Source organism: Anguilla anguilla, chromosome 5 (assembly GCF_013347855.1).
Source record: "Anguilla anguilla isolate fAngAng1 chromosome 5, fAngAng1.pri, whole genome shotgun sequence".
NCBI classification, from domain to species: Eukaryota; Metazoa; Chordata; class Actinopteri; order Anguilliformes; family Anguillidae; genus Anguilla; species Anguilla anguilla.
Window position 1 is genome coordinate 12611242 of NC_049205.1, and position 20614 is coordinate 12631855.

At 43.3% G+C, this 20614-nt stretch overlaps 1 protein-coding gene across 1 annotated transcript; it reads right to left on the reverse strand.

The window, feature by feature from the left end:
* Positions 1-987: 987 nt before the first annotated feature.
* Positions 988-19872, reverse strand: smox (spermine oxidase). The gene is made up of 7 exons (XM_035419466.1): positions 19727-19872; positions 9093-9327; positions 7895-8121; positions 5659-5832; positions 4556-5246; positions 2178-2338; positions 988-1500 (listed from the first exon to the last, which is right to left on the reverse strand). The coding sequence occupies exons 2-7, from the start codon at positions 9298-9300 to the stop codon at positions 1348-1350; spliced, it is 1614 nt and encodes a 537-aa protein (XP_035275357.1). The 5' UTR covers positions 9301-9327; positions 19727-19872; the 3' UTR covers positions 988-1347.
* Between the last annotated feature and the right edge of the window lie 742 nt (positions 19873-20614).

Genomic DNA, 20614 nt, shown 5'->3' on the forward strand with positions numbered 1-20614 from the left:
GGAACACATATTTTATTATTTTGGCTAGCACAGTCAAAAAGTGCAACTTCAGGTCATGTTCGCTTGTCCAGATTACAACAATATTTGCCAGAGAAAATATATGACTCTTGAACTGCTCAGCTGCATTTTCTACCAGTTTTTATCAATGCATATCACTTTGCATTATGCTTAGTTGTCAAAAGGGAAAAAACACTGTGAAAAGAAAGCAATCAGTAAAATTCACATTAACATTGATGTGAGTCCTGAAAGGGTGTCCTTAGTGTAAAGACATATCCTTAAGGCATCAAGTAATGTTATGAGATAAAGAAATTACATTTTTGTTGGAGTATTTTATCTTTTTCATATAGTTATTGTCACTGATTGCTTCAGTTCAGTATAACAGTTCAGGTCACTGCAAGCTGTAATCTGGATTTTCTAAGACTTGTTTACATTATTTGAGAGGTTTAAATTACATTTTAATCACCAGCAGATGGCAGCAAAGGGACGGCATGGAATTATGGGTAAAACAAAAACAAATTCTAGAACCCAAACATTAAGTAATAAAAATGAATGTGAATGTTTTCATCATGTCTGGAAAATAATAGGGGGGAAAAACTGTTGAAGTTCAGTCTCCAGGATCCATATGTACAAAGTGGAAGATATTTTCCTTGGCAGACATGTACTATCCACTGCACTGCAGAAAGTCATTACCACAAGACAGAGCTCAGACATTGTTTCAGCAGACGGAAAGTTTACACCACAGTGGGGTTTTTTTTTTCCATAATTCACTCCAGATACAAGATGAGAGGATACATATCTAAAAACAAGATGTCTAACCAAAATCAACTGTTTCAACATATGTTACCATGGAAAAGGAATGTAAAAGATAAAGTCACTAAGGTGGTTAGTAAAACTGATTTGTGGAAAAGAGAAGTCAAGTTCCTAACACCCCTAAAGTTCCACATGGGAAGGGTTTATGTAAAAAAGAAAGACTCCCAAAAGCACCCCAAACATTAATATTCAATTTATTTATTTTTCATGTTCTTTCGTCAATAACATAACATTACATACAGAAGGCACTTACAAAACAAGTTAAATTATAGAAGTGTTATGAACATATTTATCAATTTAAAAAAACAGTATAAGAACCAGATGACAGTACTCTCTCTGTCACCCCATACAGTACATCTCAATCAAAGGAAAATCTACAGAGCTCTAGGTCTAAATACAGTAAAAATTCAGCTTCATTATTATCATTATTATTATTATTATTATTATTATTTTTATAATGTAATGCCCTCTACTGTAATATATTAAAAACAAAAAGCAAGAAAACACAGAGTTTTATTCACTAGTCAGTGGTTCATTTTACACGTTAGGCTTTGTGGCATCTGCATTGTACAAGTCCTGGTACATGTCTATCAGGCGAGTGGCCTCCCTCTGGCCTGACAGCAAAGCACCATGGGTAGTGGAATAATATTTTCTGTGGGTGGCTTCCCCAGCAAACAGCACCTGTAGAGGCTGTGGGGAGTGGAAGAGAGAGGTGGGGGTGGGGGGGTGGGGGGGGGTGGGGGGGGGGGGGTGAAATTAAAGCGGGTAAAGTCACAATGACCCAGCACATGGCGCATGCTGTTGTTGTGCTAATGCTACGGGAAATTCTCTGAGCAATTCTCTGAGCAATGTGCCGTTTATGCACACAACAGCGGTGTTCAGTAGGCCTTCTCCAAGGTCAGGCTGCTCTTTCAAGGGCTGTCGTTGGGACAAGCCCGCTTTGATGTAACAGGGAACATTTACAACAGATATAATGGCTTTCAGCTACTTAGATCCACAGCAAAACACTTTACAAACCTGTAACAATAACGTTAAAAAAAGAAGAAGAGTTGAGTGCTCCCTTAATATTTAATTAAATTACATCCAAATAATTATAGGCCACTTTCCTGCATATGGTTCAAAATCTGCTGTCAGTTTCATATGTAAACGACACATTTATATGCATCAACACAGCCTATAGAGTAATGCACTAGTAAGTTCTTTCATGTGTGTCTTTAAGTGACAGTCCGCATAAGGGGCAGTAAATGACAGGCAGCATGCGGTGTGCTCGTAAATGACACCATTCACAGACGCACGGCTGTTTCCTATGGGGACTGAGGAGGCGGCTGCCGTCTCTCGGTACATCCAGTAAACGTCCGGTGACTCACCGGCGCCTTGGTGCTCTCGGCGTAAGGGAGGGGCATGCCGAGCCGCTCCACGTCGCCCCCGCTGGACCCCACGCGGGTGAAGGAGTACGAGCCGCGGATGTAGGGGTTGCTGCCCCAGGACGAGCGCAGGATCCTGCGAGGTTTCGGAATGTCGGGGTTCCCTGGAACGGAGCAGAGAGAGGGGCCGACGTGAGCACCGCCATCTTGTTTGCCGGAAAATGGCTCTGGACCTTGTGCGATAGGTCACATAGCAGAGGCAGAAACTCTGGGGATTTTCGAGACTAAGCTTGATAGTCATACCTATCTAGTCTGTAGGTAATCCGAGTGCTAATTTAGTCAGGAAAAAGGGGCGAGCATTGTCGGGCTGAATGGCCTGTTCTCGTCATTATGTTATGTTATATTATGATAAGTGCCTAAATGCAATGTAAATATTATCTGAGCAGGCATCTTCCATAAAACTGGAAATGTTCGCTTCACACTCGGTGAGGCAGCGGCGCTTTGCTCAATGTCTGAACGATTGGGGAGGGCGGGGGGAGGAGTGGAGGGGAGGGGAGAAGGGGAGCAGGTGTCCTTCCAGAAACGGCCTGTTCTGGCCTTCGTCACCGAAACCTCGGCCGCACAAAGCCGTCGGCGTAGCCGTCGTCCGACCGGCCTCTCACTCATCGTTAATAACTGCTCCGACCAATCAGCTCAGAGCGACGGGCGAAGCGCCTGTTTACTGCCAGGTCATTATTGCATTGTGATGGCTTTGAGCGAAAAAGCACGAGATCTTCAGAGGACCTGAAATAAATGAATAGACAGAAATAATCCAGATTTGCTACTTCTCCGCGCAGGACCCAAGCCGGTCCTGCCAGATTCAAAACAATAAAACCATTTGACATCCGTTCTTTTTTTTTTTCTGGCAGCCAAACGCAATTTAATCTCCCAGACGCCGGGAGTTGCCAAACCACACTTCCACAAGCGCAGGCCCAGAAGTCATCCAAATCCGATTTCGGGGACGCAAATCATAGCGCCGGCCGGTGTCAGAAGCGAAAGCCACGGGCGGAAGGAGCCATTTTGTAATAAGGCAGGCCGTGAGGGGAAACAGACACGGTTGGCCTACAGCAGGTGGTGACCCAGTGGTCTTTAGATACCAGGCTTATGTCACCTGAGAGCCAGGCTCTTTCTCTATAGGAGCTATGTGCTGAAAGGCAGCCCCGTCATTCCAGCTGCCTCATTAGCCCGTCAGCCATTAGCCAATCCGTCATCGGAATGGTTTTGGATAGAGGTGACGCTCGTGAAGGTTTCACAAGGGTTAGCGTCGTTTTAGCTTGTGGCATCAGCATAACCATGGCGGCCGCCTGTCAAATCAGAAGGGCACAGTTCTTTTAAAACGTTGCAGTTTCACAGAGTTACATGTACAGTAAACACTACTTCTAATACTCATGGGCAATAAGAACGATGTTCCATGAAAAATGAAAATGTGTGCCTGTTTTTTTATTTTGTATTTGTGCATGATTACAATTTATAATACAATGGGTGTCATTTCTATTTAAAATAATAGTATTGAAACGGAATAGAACTAAAGCATTGTGGGTAACGAGATAGGGGAAGAGATTAAATTACATGACGAGACCAGTACAACTGGCTCCATACTGGATGTTTTCAACATTCTTGCATGTGCTTACATGTTAATATGAGAAACCATTTTTATCAGGCAGATATTATTTTACAGGAACTAAATTGTTGTTTGTGTAAGAGCTCGGAAAACAAGACTTTAAAGACTTTAGCAAAGTGTAGGTCAATTCTATCACCCCTAAGCTAAAGCTAGCTACCCCATAACTTTGCTGCATATGACAGTGAAGTGGGAGTTTTTTTTATCGGATTTGTAAGTCGAGCATTTTGGCTGACTGGTATTATTGCAGCTATTGCTGTATTTTTGAAAGAGATGAGATTCCAGAAGTCTGCAGTACGAATGCTACAGCTACTGACTTTGCTAGCCAGAGCAAAATATCTAGATTTGTTGGAGCTTGGGGGCAGGGTGGAGAACGGAGGAGGAGGCCTTTCTGATTATAAACACAGGAGTGAAGTAGGGACAGAATTCCTGCATAGTATGCCTTTAAGGGAGAACTAACTTCTGAGAACTAATGAGGTGCATGACATCATTCAAAGTGACAGATGTGGAAGCACTCCCACCGTGATTGCGCCAGAGAGCGCAGCGTGATTCATGTACGCTAGGCTAGCCTGTGCTGAGAAACGGCACCACGGTCGTGTAATGATGCCATTTCTCGCAAGCATCACCGCAAGCCACACTCTGAGTTACAGCTCAGGCCCCGAAGCTGGACTGTTTCCCAGGCGACCGCTAGGGGTGGGGTGGGGTGGGGTGGGGGGGCACACACCTGTGAACTTGCGCAGCAGATCGGTGCAGGTCTCGGCCACCGTCTCGTCGTCGCAGCGCTCCATGAGCAGGGCCTCGTCGCCGCAGATCCAGCCGCACAGCATGTAGCCGTAGCGCTCGGGCGGGTACAGCACGTCGAAGCTGCAGATCTTGCGGTACCACAGCTCCTCCGGGTAGGCCGGCTGCTCCAGCTGCGCCTCGTCCTCCCAGACGAACTGGATGCTGTTGCACTCGGGGCTCCAGAAGGGCTCGGCGAACTCCAGGAAGATCTTGTCGGTGGTGCTGATGCCCAGCTTCTGGATGGACTGCACCTTGTCCTCGGGCAGCCCCGGGGAGAACAGGCTCTCGTGGCTCTTCTTCAGCACGCCCAGGGAGGCGGTGACGACGACGTGGTCGGCGGGGATGAACTCGCGGTCCTCGCACTCCACCTGGATGGGGTGGCCCAGCGGGGCGGCCCGGCGGTCGCCGTTGTGGTCGGCGATCTCCTCCTGCCGCGAGTGGTTCCAGTGGACGCGGCGGACGGGCCGGTTCAGCCGCACCACCCGGGCGGGCACGGCCTCGGCCAGCAGCTCCACCACCTGGATGAAGCCGCCGGGGATGACGTGGTGGGCGCCCGGGATTTCCGTCCACTCCCCGAACTCGCTGAGCGACACCTCGTCCATGTTGGGCGAGCTGCTCTCGCAGCTCTCCACCTGGAGAGAGAGAGAGAGAGAGAGAGAGAGAGAAAGAGAGAGAGAGAGAGAGAGACAGAGTGAGAGAGACAGACAGAGTGAGAGAGAGAGAGAGAGAGGTGAGCTATGTACTAATACAGTATTTACAACCATAGAATTGGAAGAGGGAGTACTTTCTTTTTTACATCACTGTTCATACAGTAAAATAAAGCCATTTGTCTCAAGCATTATGGTGTCCTGAAATGGGGGGACTACAGTATGTATAAAATATGCTGTCATTTCTACACGTTAAAACCAAAATGTATAAAAATTCCCTTATAATAAAGGGTAAATATGTCCTTGTCCCAAACCTTATGGAGCTCTGTATATTTACAGTACAGATGCAATTCACAGTGTTTTGAAAAGATTGGTTATGGGCTGCTGTTATGCTGACCTTGAGGTACTGCTGCAGCATGGACAGCTTGAGCCTCTTGGTGTTCTCCGAGTCGTCCGGGTCCAGCATGATCTTCTTGCGGACGACATCACGGGTGAAGATCCCCACGCTGTTCTGGCTCTCGGCTCCCACCGGCTTCCCGTTCTGGAAGAACTCCTGAGTCAGGTCATATACCTGAGAACACAGCCAGAAGGAGAAGTCAGCCCCTGCTTGTGAGATCCACTGTGGCATCCTGGGTAAGGAACTGGGCTTTTAACCTAAAAGTTGCCGGTTTGATTCCTGGGTCAGAAATTGCTGTTGTACCACTGAGCAATACATTATCCATGAACTTAATCTTAATTGCTTCAGCATATGCCCAGCTGTATAAATGGATACAATGTATTGTGTAAGCTGCTTTGTATAAGAGTATCTGCTAAATGCCAGTAAGTGTATTGTAAATAATAACACACTGTCCTAAAAACAGATATTATTAGCCAACATAAATACTGCAAGCTGACACAAAAAAGTTAGGTGCTAATATCCTTAATGTATCCCGTATTGACTTGTGCAGAAGGCCAAAGAAAAACAGAAGGCACAGGATATGTGTACACATTTTACTTAGGAGACTTGTGACACTGTATCTTGTTCTCAATTACGTCACCCACTGGTGCAACGGGAAGTAAATGCAATAAGAATTTGGTAAACGGTCCAGAGTTTATTGCTTGTCGTCACCTGTGTACTCTTAGTAATCACTGGATAAGGATGCATTGATTTGACCGTATCTCGTCATTTTTTCTTGGTCTTTATCGCTGATTTTTCTGGGCCAGTTGGAACTCCTGAGCGAAGCTGGTAAGCAAACACATAAGTGCGCTTATTTTCGGTCACATGCTCAAACGTCCGGCCTAACATTTTAACTGGGGCAGATCCTTCAGGGTACGAACACGCGCACAGTGACCTCACGGCCGATAAAGACCTAAGGACACGCAGGGACCTGAAATAAAGGAATCCGCTAGCACCGCAAGTGGCGCTTTAAGGATTATAATTATAAGGTATTAATTAAATTATAGTGTGGGCCTCAGCAAGACAACCAGGCTTGACGCACAAAGGGGACGGCGGGGATTAGAGCCTTTTATGTGGCACATAATGAGGAGCATCAGACCACATGAGCAATCGCCCCATTGGCCCAAAAGGTTGAATGTAGGTCAGCAGCATGGGGAATGACAACTAGTAACACCTCTAGCAGAAAGGAGATGCAGTACAGAAAATTTTCGAGAAGGATAAAAAAGGAAGAGGGATGTTCCTTTTTTCCAGTAACTGGACGCAAATGTATGACAGGGAAACATAGTTGATGCGATGATGCATTTTGTCATCGTCTTTCATGACGTCAAGTAAAAGGGATCGGCAAAGTTTACGTCATACACTAGAAATGAAACCCGTTTACTTTCTGGGTGTTACGTTTGCATATAGACACCAGACACCCTTTGCAGTTTTAAGATGCCGTTTTACGTGAAATGTGACTGACAAGGGAGAGCCGTGTCAGACTGGTGTGGGCAGAATTTCGCCATCACATGATTCACAGACACAAGCACAGTCCACGACGTGGTGTGTGTTTATCAACAAACCGAGCGCGACGCACAATAGGAATACTTAACCTCATTAGATCTTGCTTAATCCTTTCACCGAGAGCGTTCAATTAAGCTAAGTCCCGGCTGCGGGAACCGCGCGGCGGTTGTGACGGACGTTTCCTGCCGATTACCGTCTTTCACGCGGCGACGAGGCAGGGACACGGGGAAGCTTTCCCTCCGAGAACAGAGAGGACCCTGTTCCACTCACCCAATCGCTATTCATTCAAACGACACTCCGGAAATCAACCAAACACAACTCATTCAGAAACTAAAAGCAAATGGTGAATCACAGGATTGAGTGGCTATTATAAAGAGTGTGGGAGTGTACAGTAAATTATAAAACAGATCTGCTATTTTCCACTACCTTCAGTTTTTCACAAATACTGTCAAAAACATAAATATACTGCACATCCACAGTATATCTGGTAATATATGCCGACTATAAATTTTATGACGAAGTTTAATATAACTGGATTAATACTGAAAAAAATCCTGGAAGGAAATGAGCTTGTAGCTGCCTAAAAGCAGGTATTAATCTATCTGTTTGTAAAACTTGCACCATGTTCTAAACATTTTTTAAAGATTACATAATGTTTTTTTTGTGTTTTAAAAAAAAGAGGAATCTGGTTCACCTCGTTGTACAGGTCGCTGAACTCCTCCACCAGGTCCTTGGGGATCCTCTTTCCGTTGTTAGTCTGGTAGTGGGCCACACCGTTCTTGGTGTACAGGCTGATGCGGCCCACGCTCCTCTCCCCGTCTGTGGTGTGCTCCAGAAGGCCATTGTCCTCCGCCAAGTGGAAGACCGGGTTGCCATGGGCACCGTGGATCCAGGTGGCTCCGAGTTCCAAAGTCGTTTGTCCTGGACGGAGAGGGAGAGTCAGCCGTTTCTGCGACACGTTCGCCCGACGCCGTCGGAGCGACAGAGGAACAAGAAACAGTCTGGAATGCAAACGAGTGTGCCTCAGGGCTCTTATAAAGCACAAGAGACTGCAAATAGAGACACCTGTGCCTCAATGCTTACACAAAGCAAAAGGGATAATTACCAGGTTACAACATGTGCATCTCAGTGGTATTTGTCACCTCATCTGAATCGTATCTAAATGCTATTCTGAGCCCATTTCCAATACTGACATGTACCTCAATGTTACCCAAATCCCTAGGGAAACAGACTCTTCAGACTCTTTGAGACTACAAAAGATGCCTGATGTAAAACGTCTCAAATTCCTACAGAGTCCCAAACTAACTAAAACTATTTTGTTAATAAAACAGAGAAAAAAAGAAATGTGTGTGCACACACGTGCATGTGTGTGTGTGTGGGTGTGTATGCCTACACTCTTATGCGTGTGTGTGTGTGTGTGTATATGTGTGTGTGCGTGCGCGTGTGCGTGTGCTTGCTGTCTTTATTCCTCAAGTTTCCATCTCTTTTAACTGGATAAATATATCACTGACTGGGCAGCCTACTCTCAGTTATGAAATTCAATCTGTTGTAGTTTCGAAATGCGTTTCTTTGACTGTTTGATGGTAATAAAATACATTTTAGAAACAAACATTTGTACATGCAAAAGGGCTGCCCTAAAAAAGTCTTCCTTCTTTTTTCCAAGCAAATGTTCAACAATACAAATACGAAAACACCCTCACACCCTTTCTGTCATTCCGTACTTTAAGTATTTCAAAGTGCCAAATTCTCCAGTTTGGTAGGAAATACTGTCACATTGTCTTTGTTTTTTTTTTTTCTTCAGAAGCAGAAGCGCAGCGTTTTTTTTTTTTTTGTTTGTTTTTTTGTTCAGGCGGGGCGAGCGGACGGCCCGTTTCTCCCCCCGGCGCCCTCACCGTGCTGAACGCTTTGCACTCTGCCTCCGACTCGATCCGACGCCTCGAGGACAGTCACATCCGCGAAGCCGTTCTCCAGGAGGGTCTTCGCCGCAGCGAGGCCGGCCAAGCCCGCGCCGACGACTACTATTCGAGGCTGCCGAAGTCCGCGTGGGCCGCTACAAAGGGGGTCATCAGTGCTGTCTGAAGATATTTCACAACTTTGCATTCCGCCAAAGCTCTTCTGTTAGGGGACCTGCGGACAGGAAGAGGAGCGCACAAGGATTACGGTCGGACGCATCGCTATACGCCGGCCTGTCAATCAAAGGGTTTCGAAACATCGGACTGTCCAATGATTGATGATGATGACCCTGATGAAGCCTCAGTGTTAATATGAATTGTTGTTTTTTTCCCCCAAACAGAGGGCTTTGAAACATCAAACTGTCCCATGATTGATGATGATGACCCTGATGAAGTCTTGGTGTTGATACATGTTGTTCTTTTTAGCTTTGTTCTAGCCCATTTAATAAAGGCTTTATATCTTTTTTTTTCATGCTAAGACAGAGTACCTTGGCCTCTTCCCTTGGTGCTGAGCTTTTCTATGTTTATCAACCTTTTAGAAGTGTTTGTTCTCCAAGAGTTCTGTCTCCTAGTGAACAATTTTTGGAATGTTTTTTCCCCTTCCAGTAACCACAGGACTACGCTTACCTGTGTCACCAGGTATACTGCAGGCAAATGCATGTACCTCTCAGATTCACCCTTCAACAACCCACACAGTAAAATGTTCACTGTTAAATAATCTCTTAGAGAGTAAATCTCAATTGGACTCATATATACTCTCTTAGAGTTGAATTAACACTGGACATTTTACTCTGCAGTGACTGTTCTACACACTTCAGGCCACGCAGTATTACAGGAGTACAGACCCACACTGAAAGAAAGGCACAGTTATCACTAACGGCAAAAGGTGAATCCAACCACCGCAACCACAATATTTCACAATATTTCATTAAACTGAATAATTGTCGCTGGGAGGAACGTTGGCACCAATAACTGGCACTCAACAGGTGGCACATTTGCGCCCTGCAGTCAGAGAAACATTCGGGATTCTGGTTGGCCCTTGACTGAGAATGCCTAATGTTTATGTGCTAGCACAGTTTGAATAAGAGAACATGTCCACAGTCGGCCAGGACGTGCCTGGAGCGAAGAGCTCCGCTAAGGGCAAGCCTTCCCCGCTCAGTACTCCGTGATTACGCTGACTGCAGCTCAGCTCTCCCCGGGTAGAGCTGAGGGCGGAGATGTTCGAAGCACGTTTCCCTGATCCCATTACGCCCGCTCGTGTATCTAATCAAAAACAACGGGAAACCGCGGCCCGCAAGCCAGTCAACGGCTGTTCGCATGACCGCATCTCAGAGCTGCAGTCACCGGACGGAGCCCGCGACCTGAAGGAACAAGGTTCGGCTCCCCCAGTGGGGAACGGCCATTGTTTTCCGGATCGTGCCACTCAACCCTTCTCCTGTATATGCCCAGCAGCGTAAATATGGAAAAACATAAGCTTCACAAGTCACCCCGTGAGAGGACGTCTGCCAAACAGATACATTTATTTGACGTTAACAAAGTGACGAGCTCCAGGGAATTGAGAACATTGTATTATGGCTTAGCGTAATATCCTGTCTGGCAACAATATTACCTTTTTTTTCCCCACAGTAGCTTGAACCAAAAGTAAAAGCAATTCAGTCGACAGCAAGCAACAGCAAAAATAATGAAAAATTAATAAAAACCAACAGGTATGGGGTGAGAGACCGTGCAGCAGGCATCAGGCGAAAGGCCGTGATGAGAAGCAGACACAGAAATCTGAAGATGAGAGGAGACCGGGTTTCATTAGTGAGCAGACTAAACAAAACCTGTCCCTTCCAGAGCACTTCCTCTGAGAGGACGAGACACGCGCTGTTCTATTTCCTGATGTCACAAATCATCACCCCCCAAGACCCCATCCCCGCCACAGTCACCTAGCAACGCCAAACACATGGCCACACTTATTTCCATTCCCATTAAGGCACACAAAAATGGAAATTGTGGACACTTCTGCTCAGAAGGGAGTAAAACCACAAACCTGGGCAAATGAATACGGGATCCGCACATTCCGATGTGCTGCTGTGTGATTAAATTGTACTGACCAAGCTGTTAAATCTGTGTCAAAGGCTTAGTTGCCATTGAATATTATGTCACATAACACACAGGGCAGGAGATACGAGTGTATGGCTCTAAAAGTCCCCTCACACACATGCACGCACACACACACACACACACACATAAACACACATACACACACGTGCGCGCACACACAACATAACACAGTTCACTTAATCTTCAGCCACCAATTTCTATAAGGAATTACATGAAAGAGGCTCACTCAATTCACTTTTGACGGCATAGCTCTGTGGATTACAGTGCTCGGGAGTTAAAATCAGGATCAGCCAGGGAGACCCAATCAGTCTGCAGCGTATGCTTATGGGACAAGTCAGAGCACCGCTGGCACTCCACTGGCTCAGTGGGGGTAGGGGCTAAATCCATTCTCCGTGGCATAATATTTCATTAAAGTGCCATATTTTAATAGTTTCACCACTACCTGGAAACGGCTAAAAGCCTCCTCAAACACAACCACCATGTTCCGTTCTCATTTTTTGCCATTAATCCTGTCAGCACCTGCTCAGCTGACCTAAAAAAGCACCTCATTCTAAAACCGGAGTGCTCTTAAAATCCTATTAATGCTCGCCGATTTCGGTTTTGTAATAACAAAGGCCGCAGCCTGTAATCAGGGTTAAAACAGGCCGCGGCAGGAGCAAAAACAAAACCGCTTCTCTTTTTTTTTAAATTTTCATTTCTGCCGACTTTTCGCATTCCGTCGTTTTCTAATCACATTTCTTACGAAGTCAAAAAGCTGATTAGCACTCCGCCACACACAAGGCCGCAGACCAAAAAGGGCGGAAAAATGCACTTCTCATTTCAAAACTGCAAGGCTAAGTGAATAACAAACCCTGAATAAACGCTGTGTGGAAACTTCTGAGCTTGAATAGGTGGCTTTGCTGGCCAGGGATCTCTATACAACCCTGGGCTTCAATGCTCTGTGCCAAGGGTGTGCTTTCACCAGCAATTCACAGAGATGTATCGTTTTCTTGCCCCTTGTCAGTCCAGGTCTTTTCAGGATGCCGGCCCACATGTAGGCCTCAAGCCCTCACTTGGGTCAGTCATATGCCAACACTTTGCAATGAGATCTTTCTCGTGTTGCATCATCATGCTTGCTAATATTTCAGGGCTGTGCCCTTACCTAATAATACGGCACCGCCCAAACCAGTAATGCAAAGTTTTTAGAGTGCATGTGCGTCAGCGTCGTGCCATGTGAATTTGTGTGCCTGCAAGCAAAACGTTCAAAAATGAATGTGCATAAATTTCACATGAATGCACTTAAGCCTGTTTGCTTTATTAAACAATGAAATTGCTAATGTTAAACAATCACCTTGTTTGGTTAATTTTACAGAATTGCAGTGTTAAAATGTAATTCTGACCACATTAAAAATCAAACAAGAAAAACCATTATAAAATGTACAAAATAGTCAACAAAAAAAAAAAGAAATGAACACTCCTGGCATCATTTCTTGCAAAATATAAAAGAATGTCAGTCTGACAAAATGTATATAAAGTAGGGCTGCACTATTTATCAAATATAAAAAAGTATTCTCATATCCAATATAATTCTGTATGGCATACAAAATGCAGCTATCCCATTGTGCTTATACTGCGAATTTTTTACGCTGCAAAATTAGTCTCTTGAAGACCCAGCCAGTCGACTGCGGAACCACACAGCACACAGTAGACATATCTGTTTGGCAGATGTGGAGGACTGGAGCCATCAAGCTATACAAGATCTGGAGACAGCTTCCGCTAACCAGTCCCACACACTCCTATGAGAGCTGCTCATTGGTGCATACAGCCAATTCATGGAGGCTGCCATGTTTGACTATGGGGCTCTTTGGCACCAGAGCATGTGGACTGGATACCTAAATGTGAAGGTTCTCGGTAAACAGGTAAGTGCAGAGCAACGACGAGAACACGCAGGTGCGTGTTCAGAGAAACCTTTTAAGTTGTCTGACAAACTGTGACATGGCGACTAGTAGTTGGCTAGCTACAGGGTTTTATGGAAGAAAACAACTGGCACATTGTGACAAGGACATGTCTAATGTGGTTTCTAATGTTTCTGTAAGTTAAAGTAATTCAATATTTGTATAGAAGCTAGCTAATGGAGCTGTCCAACTGCCTAGCTACAACTAGCCAGCTAGACAGATAGTAAAAGAGTTGCACTATAGCTACCTAACAAACTTTTCTGAACAATACAAACACTCAGTGGCACTCGACTGCAACATAAGTAATAAGAAATTAACATTTGTATCCATCAAAAAGCAGTTTTTTATTTTTTTTATTTAGTTGGCCTATTTATTTTTCATATGCAATTCATCCGCACCATCATTATGCAAAGACAGAAATACTAACCAATGACAATTTTTCAATAACAATTAGCTATATCAAACTAACAATGTAGTCAAAATAATAATATGGTGTCATCAGCATAATAGCATTTTAATTTAAGACTAACACATGGCAGCTTTATCACTTATTTATTATTTTTCTTTTATTCACATTATTCACATTAACAATGGAGGTAACAATATTATTAGTAATACTAATAGTAATAATATCAAAATAACAATATAATCAAAACAGTAATGACGGTGGATTCATGTATTGAATGACTCATCGTATTCTGACACATCGGTTCTGGGTAAGGCAACTCATTTCATTTCATTGACTCATATTGCTGAGTCAATAGCAGCCTCACACTCGTTCATGCGCAGGTGTGCCAGTGTAGGCAGATGTGTGGACCGTGACGCAAAACCACGCGCACAAAATGTCCAAAGTCTAATTACTCTCGATGCCTGGAGACTAATCAGTTAATTGTAAACAAATTTTGGAGTTTAAAAGTACTGTCCAAATTAATTTAATTTGGCCAGGGTAAATTAACAGTTTTGAATGGACTTCAATGGGGAAATTTGCTTTTTGGCACCAGGCTAACTAAACTGCAATACCTCGAGTAACCACTGGAGTTGGGAGGTTCACCGAGAATGTAAATCCCTGGTCCCCTGACGAAGCAATGAGCACACTGGGAATTCCTTCGGAAACGGAGCGTACGAGTGCCGTACCAGTCGTAGCATGTCAGGTAACACCAAAAGCGTTCTTCTACGCATAGTCCAACAGTGGATTCTTGTAGGGCTGCCCAGAAACTGCCATTGTAATCCTTGCGAATTATTGTCAATCAAATTTTAACATAATTTCAAGTTGTGTTAATTCGTATCATTGTTAACACTGCATGTGCTGATAGAATTTTGAAAAAGTCTGAAGTACTTTTCTAAGTAAATGAACAAAACTGTTTCTCTTGAGGATATTTTATTTACTGTAGTTTAAAGGCATACTATGCAGCATTTTTAAGTTTTGCAGTGGGCTCGTGTTTACAATCAAATATTTTATATTTTTACTTTTTGACAGCTGTTGCCATCAAGGAAAAGCAGTTTTAAGGTTAACTCTGCTTTTCCTCGACAGCAAGGTTTTTGAACAAGTCCCGACAGCTTGTCCTTCCAGCTTATTTTGTTCCAGTGGCAACATGCATCAAGCCACCGATCATCACTCAAGCCAGAAACTAGAAACTAGAATTCAGAGTGCTCCAGGCTAAAAAGTTGTATGAGCACTTGAGCATGCTGAGAACACATCTGCCTTACCCAAGAAACAGGACCCAAGCACACCGACAAGGGAATACTAGGAATAATTACTTTGTGCTTATAGAAGACATTTTTTCTGTTAATGTGCACTTTGTTTTGTCTGTGCATTGTGCTCATTCACTATGCACTATTTCTGTCTGTGTGTCCCACAGACCCCACTCAATATTTTGGAGAGGTTTTGTTTACACTACGTCATCGAGCCAAATTTCTGTATCTATGGAAATGGTTTCCAGTAACGTGTTTTATACTAAATAAATATCTCATTTCATATCCTTTACAATCAGGCTTTATTTTACTGCATTTTATTTTTTCTGAATTAAAACTTGATACACCTTGATTAAATTGATTAAGAAAAATAGTAATTGTACTGTCCAAAATAGTTGCCTTCTAAATTAGGAAAACTGTAACTAAACTCTCACTACAATATTTAAACAGCATTAAGACTGTGTCAAAATGCCACCCACTGAGGACCAGGTGTACTTTAATTGCTAACTCTGGGAAATTGCAGCACTCAGAAACATTTCCGTTGAAAATCACTCAATCACACCAATTTCAGCTTTATTGCTGTATTAAATACATCTCCATATTCAAGCATACTAAAATATGCAAATTAAAAACTCAGAGACAGCTGTGATGGCAGTGTATTTCCTTTCTTTGGGGAGGTGGAGGGGTGACTGAGAAATGTTGTATACTAACCTATACTCAGAAAAGGGACACTCATTTAGTGTTGGGAGAATATAGCTTCATTAAACCAGAAGTGGTAAGAGCTACCATGTCACCAGTGACTCGTTTATTTGGACCAATCATTGTATTTTGCACTAAAGAGCAAAATCTTTACCTCGGCTCAAACAGGTCACAATGACTGACAGTCCTTCATAGCTTCGCCCATCATGCAACCAATGAAATCTCACTCTCCCTCCACTGCATTCATTCAATTATTAGCCAATAGGAACGCTTGCAACAGTAAAATGAAGGCAAGTCCAAACTGGGCTGCATTGAGACATTGTGGCAGAACGAGTTTTTTTTAAAGGTTTCAACGCAAATGTCACAGGTTGAATTTCAGAGTAGGGCCACCGAACCACTGCACCATGCAATTCATTTGAATTGGTGCAGTAAAAAGAGCAGTGTGGAAATGTCAAACCGGATGAGGGCATCAGGTCAGGAAAGTAATTTATATTATAACGCCAGGACGCACGTCCACGTACGCACACATGCATGTACTGTTAGAAGCATGCAAATCTGGGGCGAACAAATCAGTAGTCTTGATGCATGGGATTAACATTTCTCTGCCCCTAACAACCAAACTACTACAACAAAGCCCAGTGCAATGAATGATCTTGGCCGTGCGAAATGAACAATGAAGGCTATTTTACAAATGTTACTAGGGATGTTCCGATCCGATCCGTGGATTGGTATCGGCTCCCGATACCACCATATTTCGTGGATCGGGTATCGGCTAGGACTCGCCGGATCTGAATCCGGTCTGAACCCAACACTTACTATGCATATTAATTCTTGCCTGTCGCAAAGCCTCCGCACTTTCTGCCTGTTTAATCTGTTTACGTCAAATGACTGAATGCACCACTACTCCCGTGAACAATCACTATATATTCGCCACCGCGGATGAGGCTGCTGTTTATGAAACGACTTGGTATCCGCTACGATATCTGCTGTGTGGAACGTATACAAAGTGGAATCCAAAAGCAGCCCTACGGCTACTTTCAACCTTCCAGTGTTTCAGGGGCGACATTAACAGAGTTTCTTACAATACAACATATTTAACAAAGCATCTGAAGAAGAAGCACCAATCAAAGGAGTATGCCGACGTTGGGCATTTGTTATTTTTACCTTTAACTGGAATCTTCATGCTTAATAATAATGCAATATATGCCATTTTAAAGTGGGGCAAATATCTGTATCAGATCGGTATAGGCCGATACTGAATGTTACTGTACTCGATTCAGATCGGGAGGTGAATAACCTGGATCGGGACATCACTAGTTGCAGAAGTTTCTTGTGCCCAGCTAGCTTTATAATGTCTTTGCCCCAAGGTGACCCTTTGCCAAAGTTACACATCACATGCATCTTCATATTAAAACAGTGCAAGATGACCGCCAATCATAGTTCAGTCTTTTGTTTGACTTTGGCACAGTTCAACGTGTTGCACAATATTCCCACACAAACACAAAAGAATGCAGCCTACACAAAAAGCTGACACTTCTCACTGAAAGGTGTATCATATGAGACAGCAAAATACTGAGAAGCCTGCTCCTGGCACTTGTAAATAAAGTGGAAACTAATTAACGTTGGTAGATGACTAAAAGGTAAACGCCTATTTTCTGGCCGACAAATAGAAACAGATTTGCAGACTAGTGTTTAGAAAGGAATTTGAGAATGGAGTTGTCATTTGCCAAAGATGCAAGCTTTCTATGGACATGCTCCATCCTCTCCCATCTGGTCCTGTTACTCCCCAACTGCCTGACACACTGCCCAAGTCAAGTCTCCTCTCCTAAAAGTGTGGCTGATTGGGAGGCTATGTACGACCTAGAATCTCTTGACTTTATTCCTGCATTTGTCTTTACTTGGTGAGTGACACAGACGTCTCCAGAGCCTTGTCACAGCGCCAAGTGTCTGAAGAATTGTTCAAAACTGTTTTTGTGCCACAACCGCACACTGAAAAAAATCAACTCAAACCCGTAGGCCTACGTTAACCAGGAAACATGACAACTAAGTTCCTGACACTGTAAAGTGACTGAGACATAGCTTTATCCAAAACATCTCCAGCGTCAGAATTTGGTTGTGTTCCTGAGAAATGTATCTGGAGAGGCTCTTCAGATGCCCACTGTCAGTGTCAAATGTCAGGAAGTCGTTCTGAAACTGAACCAGCGGCAATTAATCCAATATGTAAACCGGAAACAGGTATGACTGGAGTGTCAAGTAAAGTGAGATGAAGTAGAACAAATTTTCTGTTTGGTACATCTTTAACACTTGAAGGCAGAAAAGAATGCTAATAAATGGGACGCAATGAAGCTCCGTCGTAAACGTGATTATAAGATTCTAGAGTCAGTGATATAAGATAAGAGTCAGTGAGGTTAACTTTTATTTATTTATTTTATTTTATTATTATTATTATTTTTAAGAGAGGTTACATTTCAATTCACAATGGAATTAGGTTAATCGCAAAGTATTTACAGGACAATGGCTTTTAAAGACGATTTTTTGTGATTTTGGTCATTTTTGGGTCCAATACACTCATTCGTCTTCTGCCCTCTAGTGACAGCTATAATATATTGCAAGTAAAACTAAGTTCAACCGGAATTGACGAGTGGACCGTTTTCCTTAAAAAGCGCAAGCATATGTACCCACATAACACTTTTCACTAGAAAATTTCAAATTATTTAACAATCTGCATTGATGAATTAATGTTGATTCACACTCTGTTTGAAGAAACACAAATACTTAAATTGTCTATCTGATGCTAAACTATTTGGCACAGCATCACATTAGCTCAAGGGTACTTACTCAAGATAATATTTTTGATGCAAAAGGTGCCAAATAAGACTGTCTCACTTCCAAACATACCTTCCTATTTTACCTTAACACACACCTGAGATAAAAGGGTGGCCTTGGAATGTTTCAGGGTGTAGTTTCCAAACAAGAATAACTTAACCACAATATCAACAAAGAAATGTAAAGAAAAACTAAAAATATTTTTTAAAAGACTGCAGTTGTTGAAAGACAATTGTACAGAGATCCCTTGTCGTTGATGGGACCAGAAGTTCGTTTTAGTCACATTGCATAGTATCAGAGGCCTCGGATATATGAGTAAAACGCTAGTTTCAACAATTGTGACAATTGTAATGTAGCCCATAGGCTAAAGCCACTGACTGGAAGTTTTGGAGTGGAAATGTGAAAACTCGACCAAACGATGTGTGTATTTTTATAAAGTGACTTTTACCTCAGAATAAAAGGAAATAAAATTATTGCAAGTGTAAATTACAATTACATGCATCGAAGGTCTGCAAACACTTTTCTGCCTTTTTGTTTTCCCTGCCAGTCGCAGTTTGTTTCGACTAAACTTCCTTTTAAGTTATGTAAAAAAGTGCTAAATTAGTTTCCTCTATTTCGCACAGACAAGCGCATCACCCGGTGTACTGAAGTTGACTAAAGTTTCACCTTCGCACACGGCGTATAGCGAAGTCTGCGCGCTCTCGTTCACAGAGTCCCAGAGACACACAGCGGTTTGATCTGCCACGTAAAGAAGTGAGAATGTCAATGTGGCACTACTGACAGGGGTGTGCAAAGATGAACTGTACAGAATCGTCCTTATTCACGCAAAAGTCATCAACATTTAGCTAATATCTACGCCAACCGTATGCGTGTATTAGGCTACATGTACAGTATATGCTATAGCTTCAAGGGATGGAAAAGCAATAACAGTTCAGTAATTTCATAGCATACACTGATATAAAAATAGACTAGCAGGAAAACACAGCTATTACGTTGATTATTAGGCTATACGTTCAGCACAGTACCGGTGATACAATCCCGGCAATGGGAATAAAACATCTAAAATGAAAACGATGCATTAATGAACAATAACACTCGACTCGTAGGTTATTGCCTATGGACAAGTAGCCTAGTAGCCCAGACCTGACAGCAGTTAATAAGCTATTCGGCGCCGGCAGGTACAAGTCGGCTGTAATGTTTACTTATTTGATGTTTACGGTTTTAGCTAATATAATCAAACTGGAAAGCCGACAAAGAGAAATATAAAGACGTCATCTAAATGTAGCAAGTTCTATTAAAATGCAGTCTATATGTTACCTCACTGCGGTCGTCTTCAGCATAAAGCGTCTGTACGCCTCTCTTTGTGTTTTCCTCTTGTCTCAGACTCCGCTTTGTATTTATGTGTGCCGTAAAACCAGAAGAAGCCAGTTCTCTGATGTCGCTGCCTACTCACTGAATAAATATGAGGAGCTATGACGTTTTTAGTGAAGAACAGCCCAGTAGGCTGTCTGTCGGCTCTGTCATATGGTTGAATAAGTAGTGCGGTCAAGTTATGGTAGTAGGCTAGTATTGCACAACCGTCTTGGTTACCTGTTTATTATTCCAAAAGTGCAGTTAGCCGAACGAAATCCGGAAGTAGTGTCGCCACAATGTTAACGCTTCAAGGCGAAAACTGCGACGACAAAAAACGCGGCGTAGACATTTATGTTAATATAGGCCTATGCCGGGGAATGCCAACTGATATGATTTCGGTTACTTTTTCGCAGTTCTCCAGTAGGCCTATTGTAACATTCTGTTTACGCAATATACGCTTGTCATGGACAATGCGCGAAGCGCTCGTAAGTGCTGTGGTGAAGCCTAGACAGTCATCTTAGGTGGTACCAACAGGCTGACCGGACAAAGCGTTCTTTGTCCAATCTCTGCTGGAGAACACAGAGCTGTTAGCAGAGAAATCCATTTTTCGGTTGGCGACACAAGAACGAGAAACTGACCATTAGCCGCTTTTTAGTTATCTTTATAACATTTATCGTGAATTTTTTTCATGTATCGTGAAATTTACCTTTGAATGTATCTTAACCATGAGTCGATTAGGGCTGACTATGCCTATCAGGAAGTGCGCTACAAATAAATCGGCAATAGGCCGAATATGACCATGTTTTTTCCTAATGATCTGTCCCATTGAAACTGACGGCCTTCGATCGACGT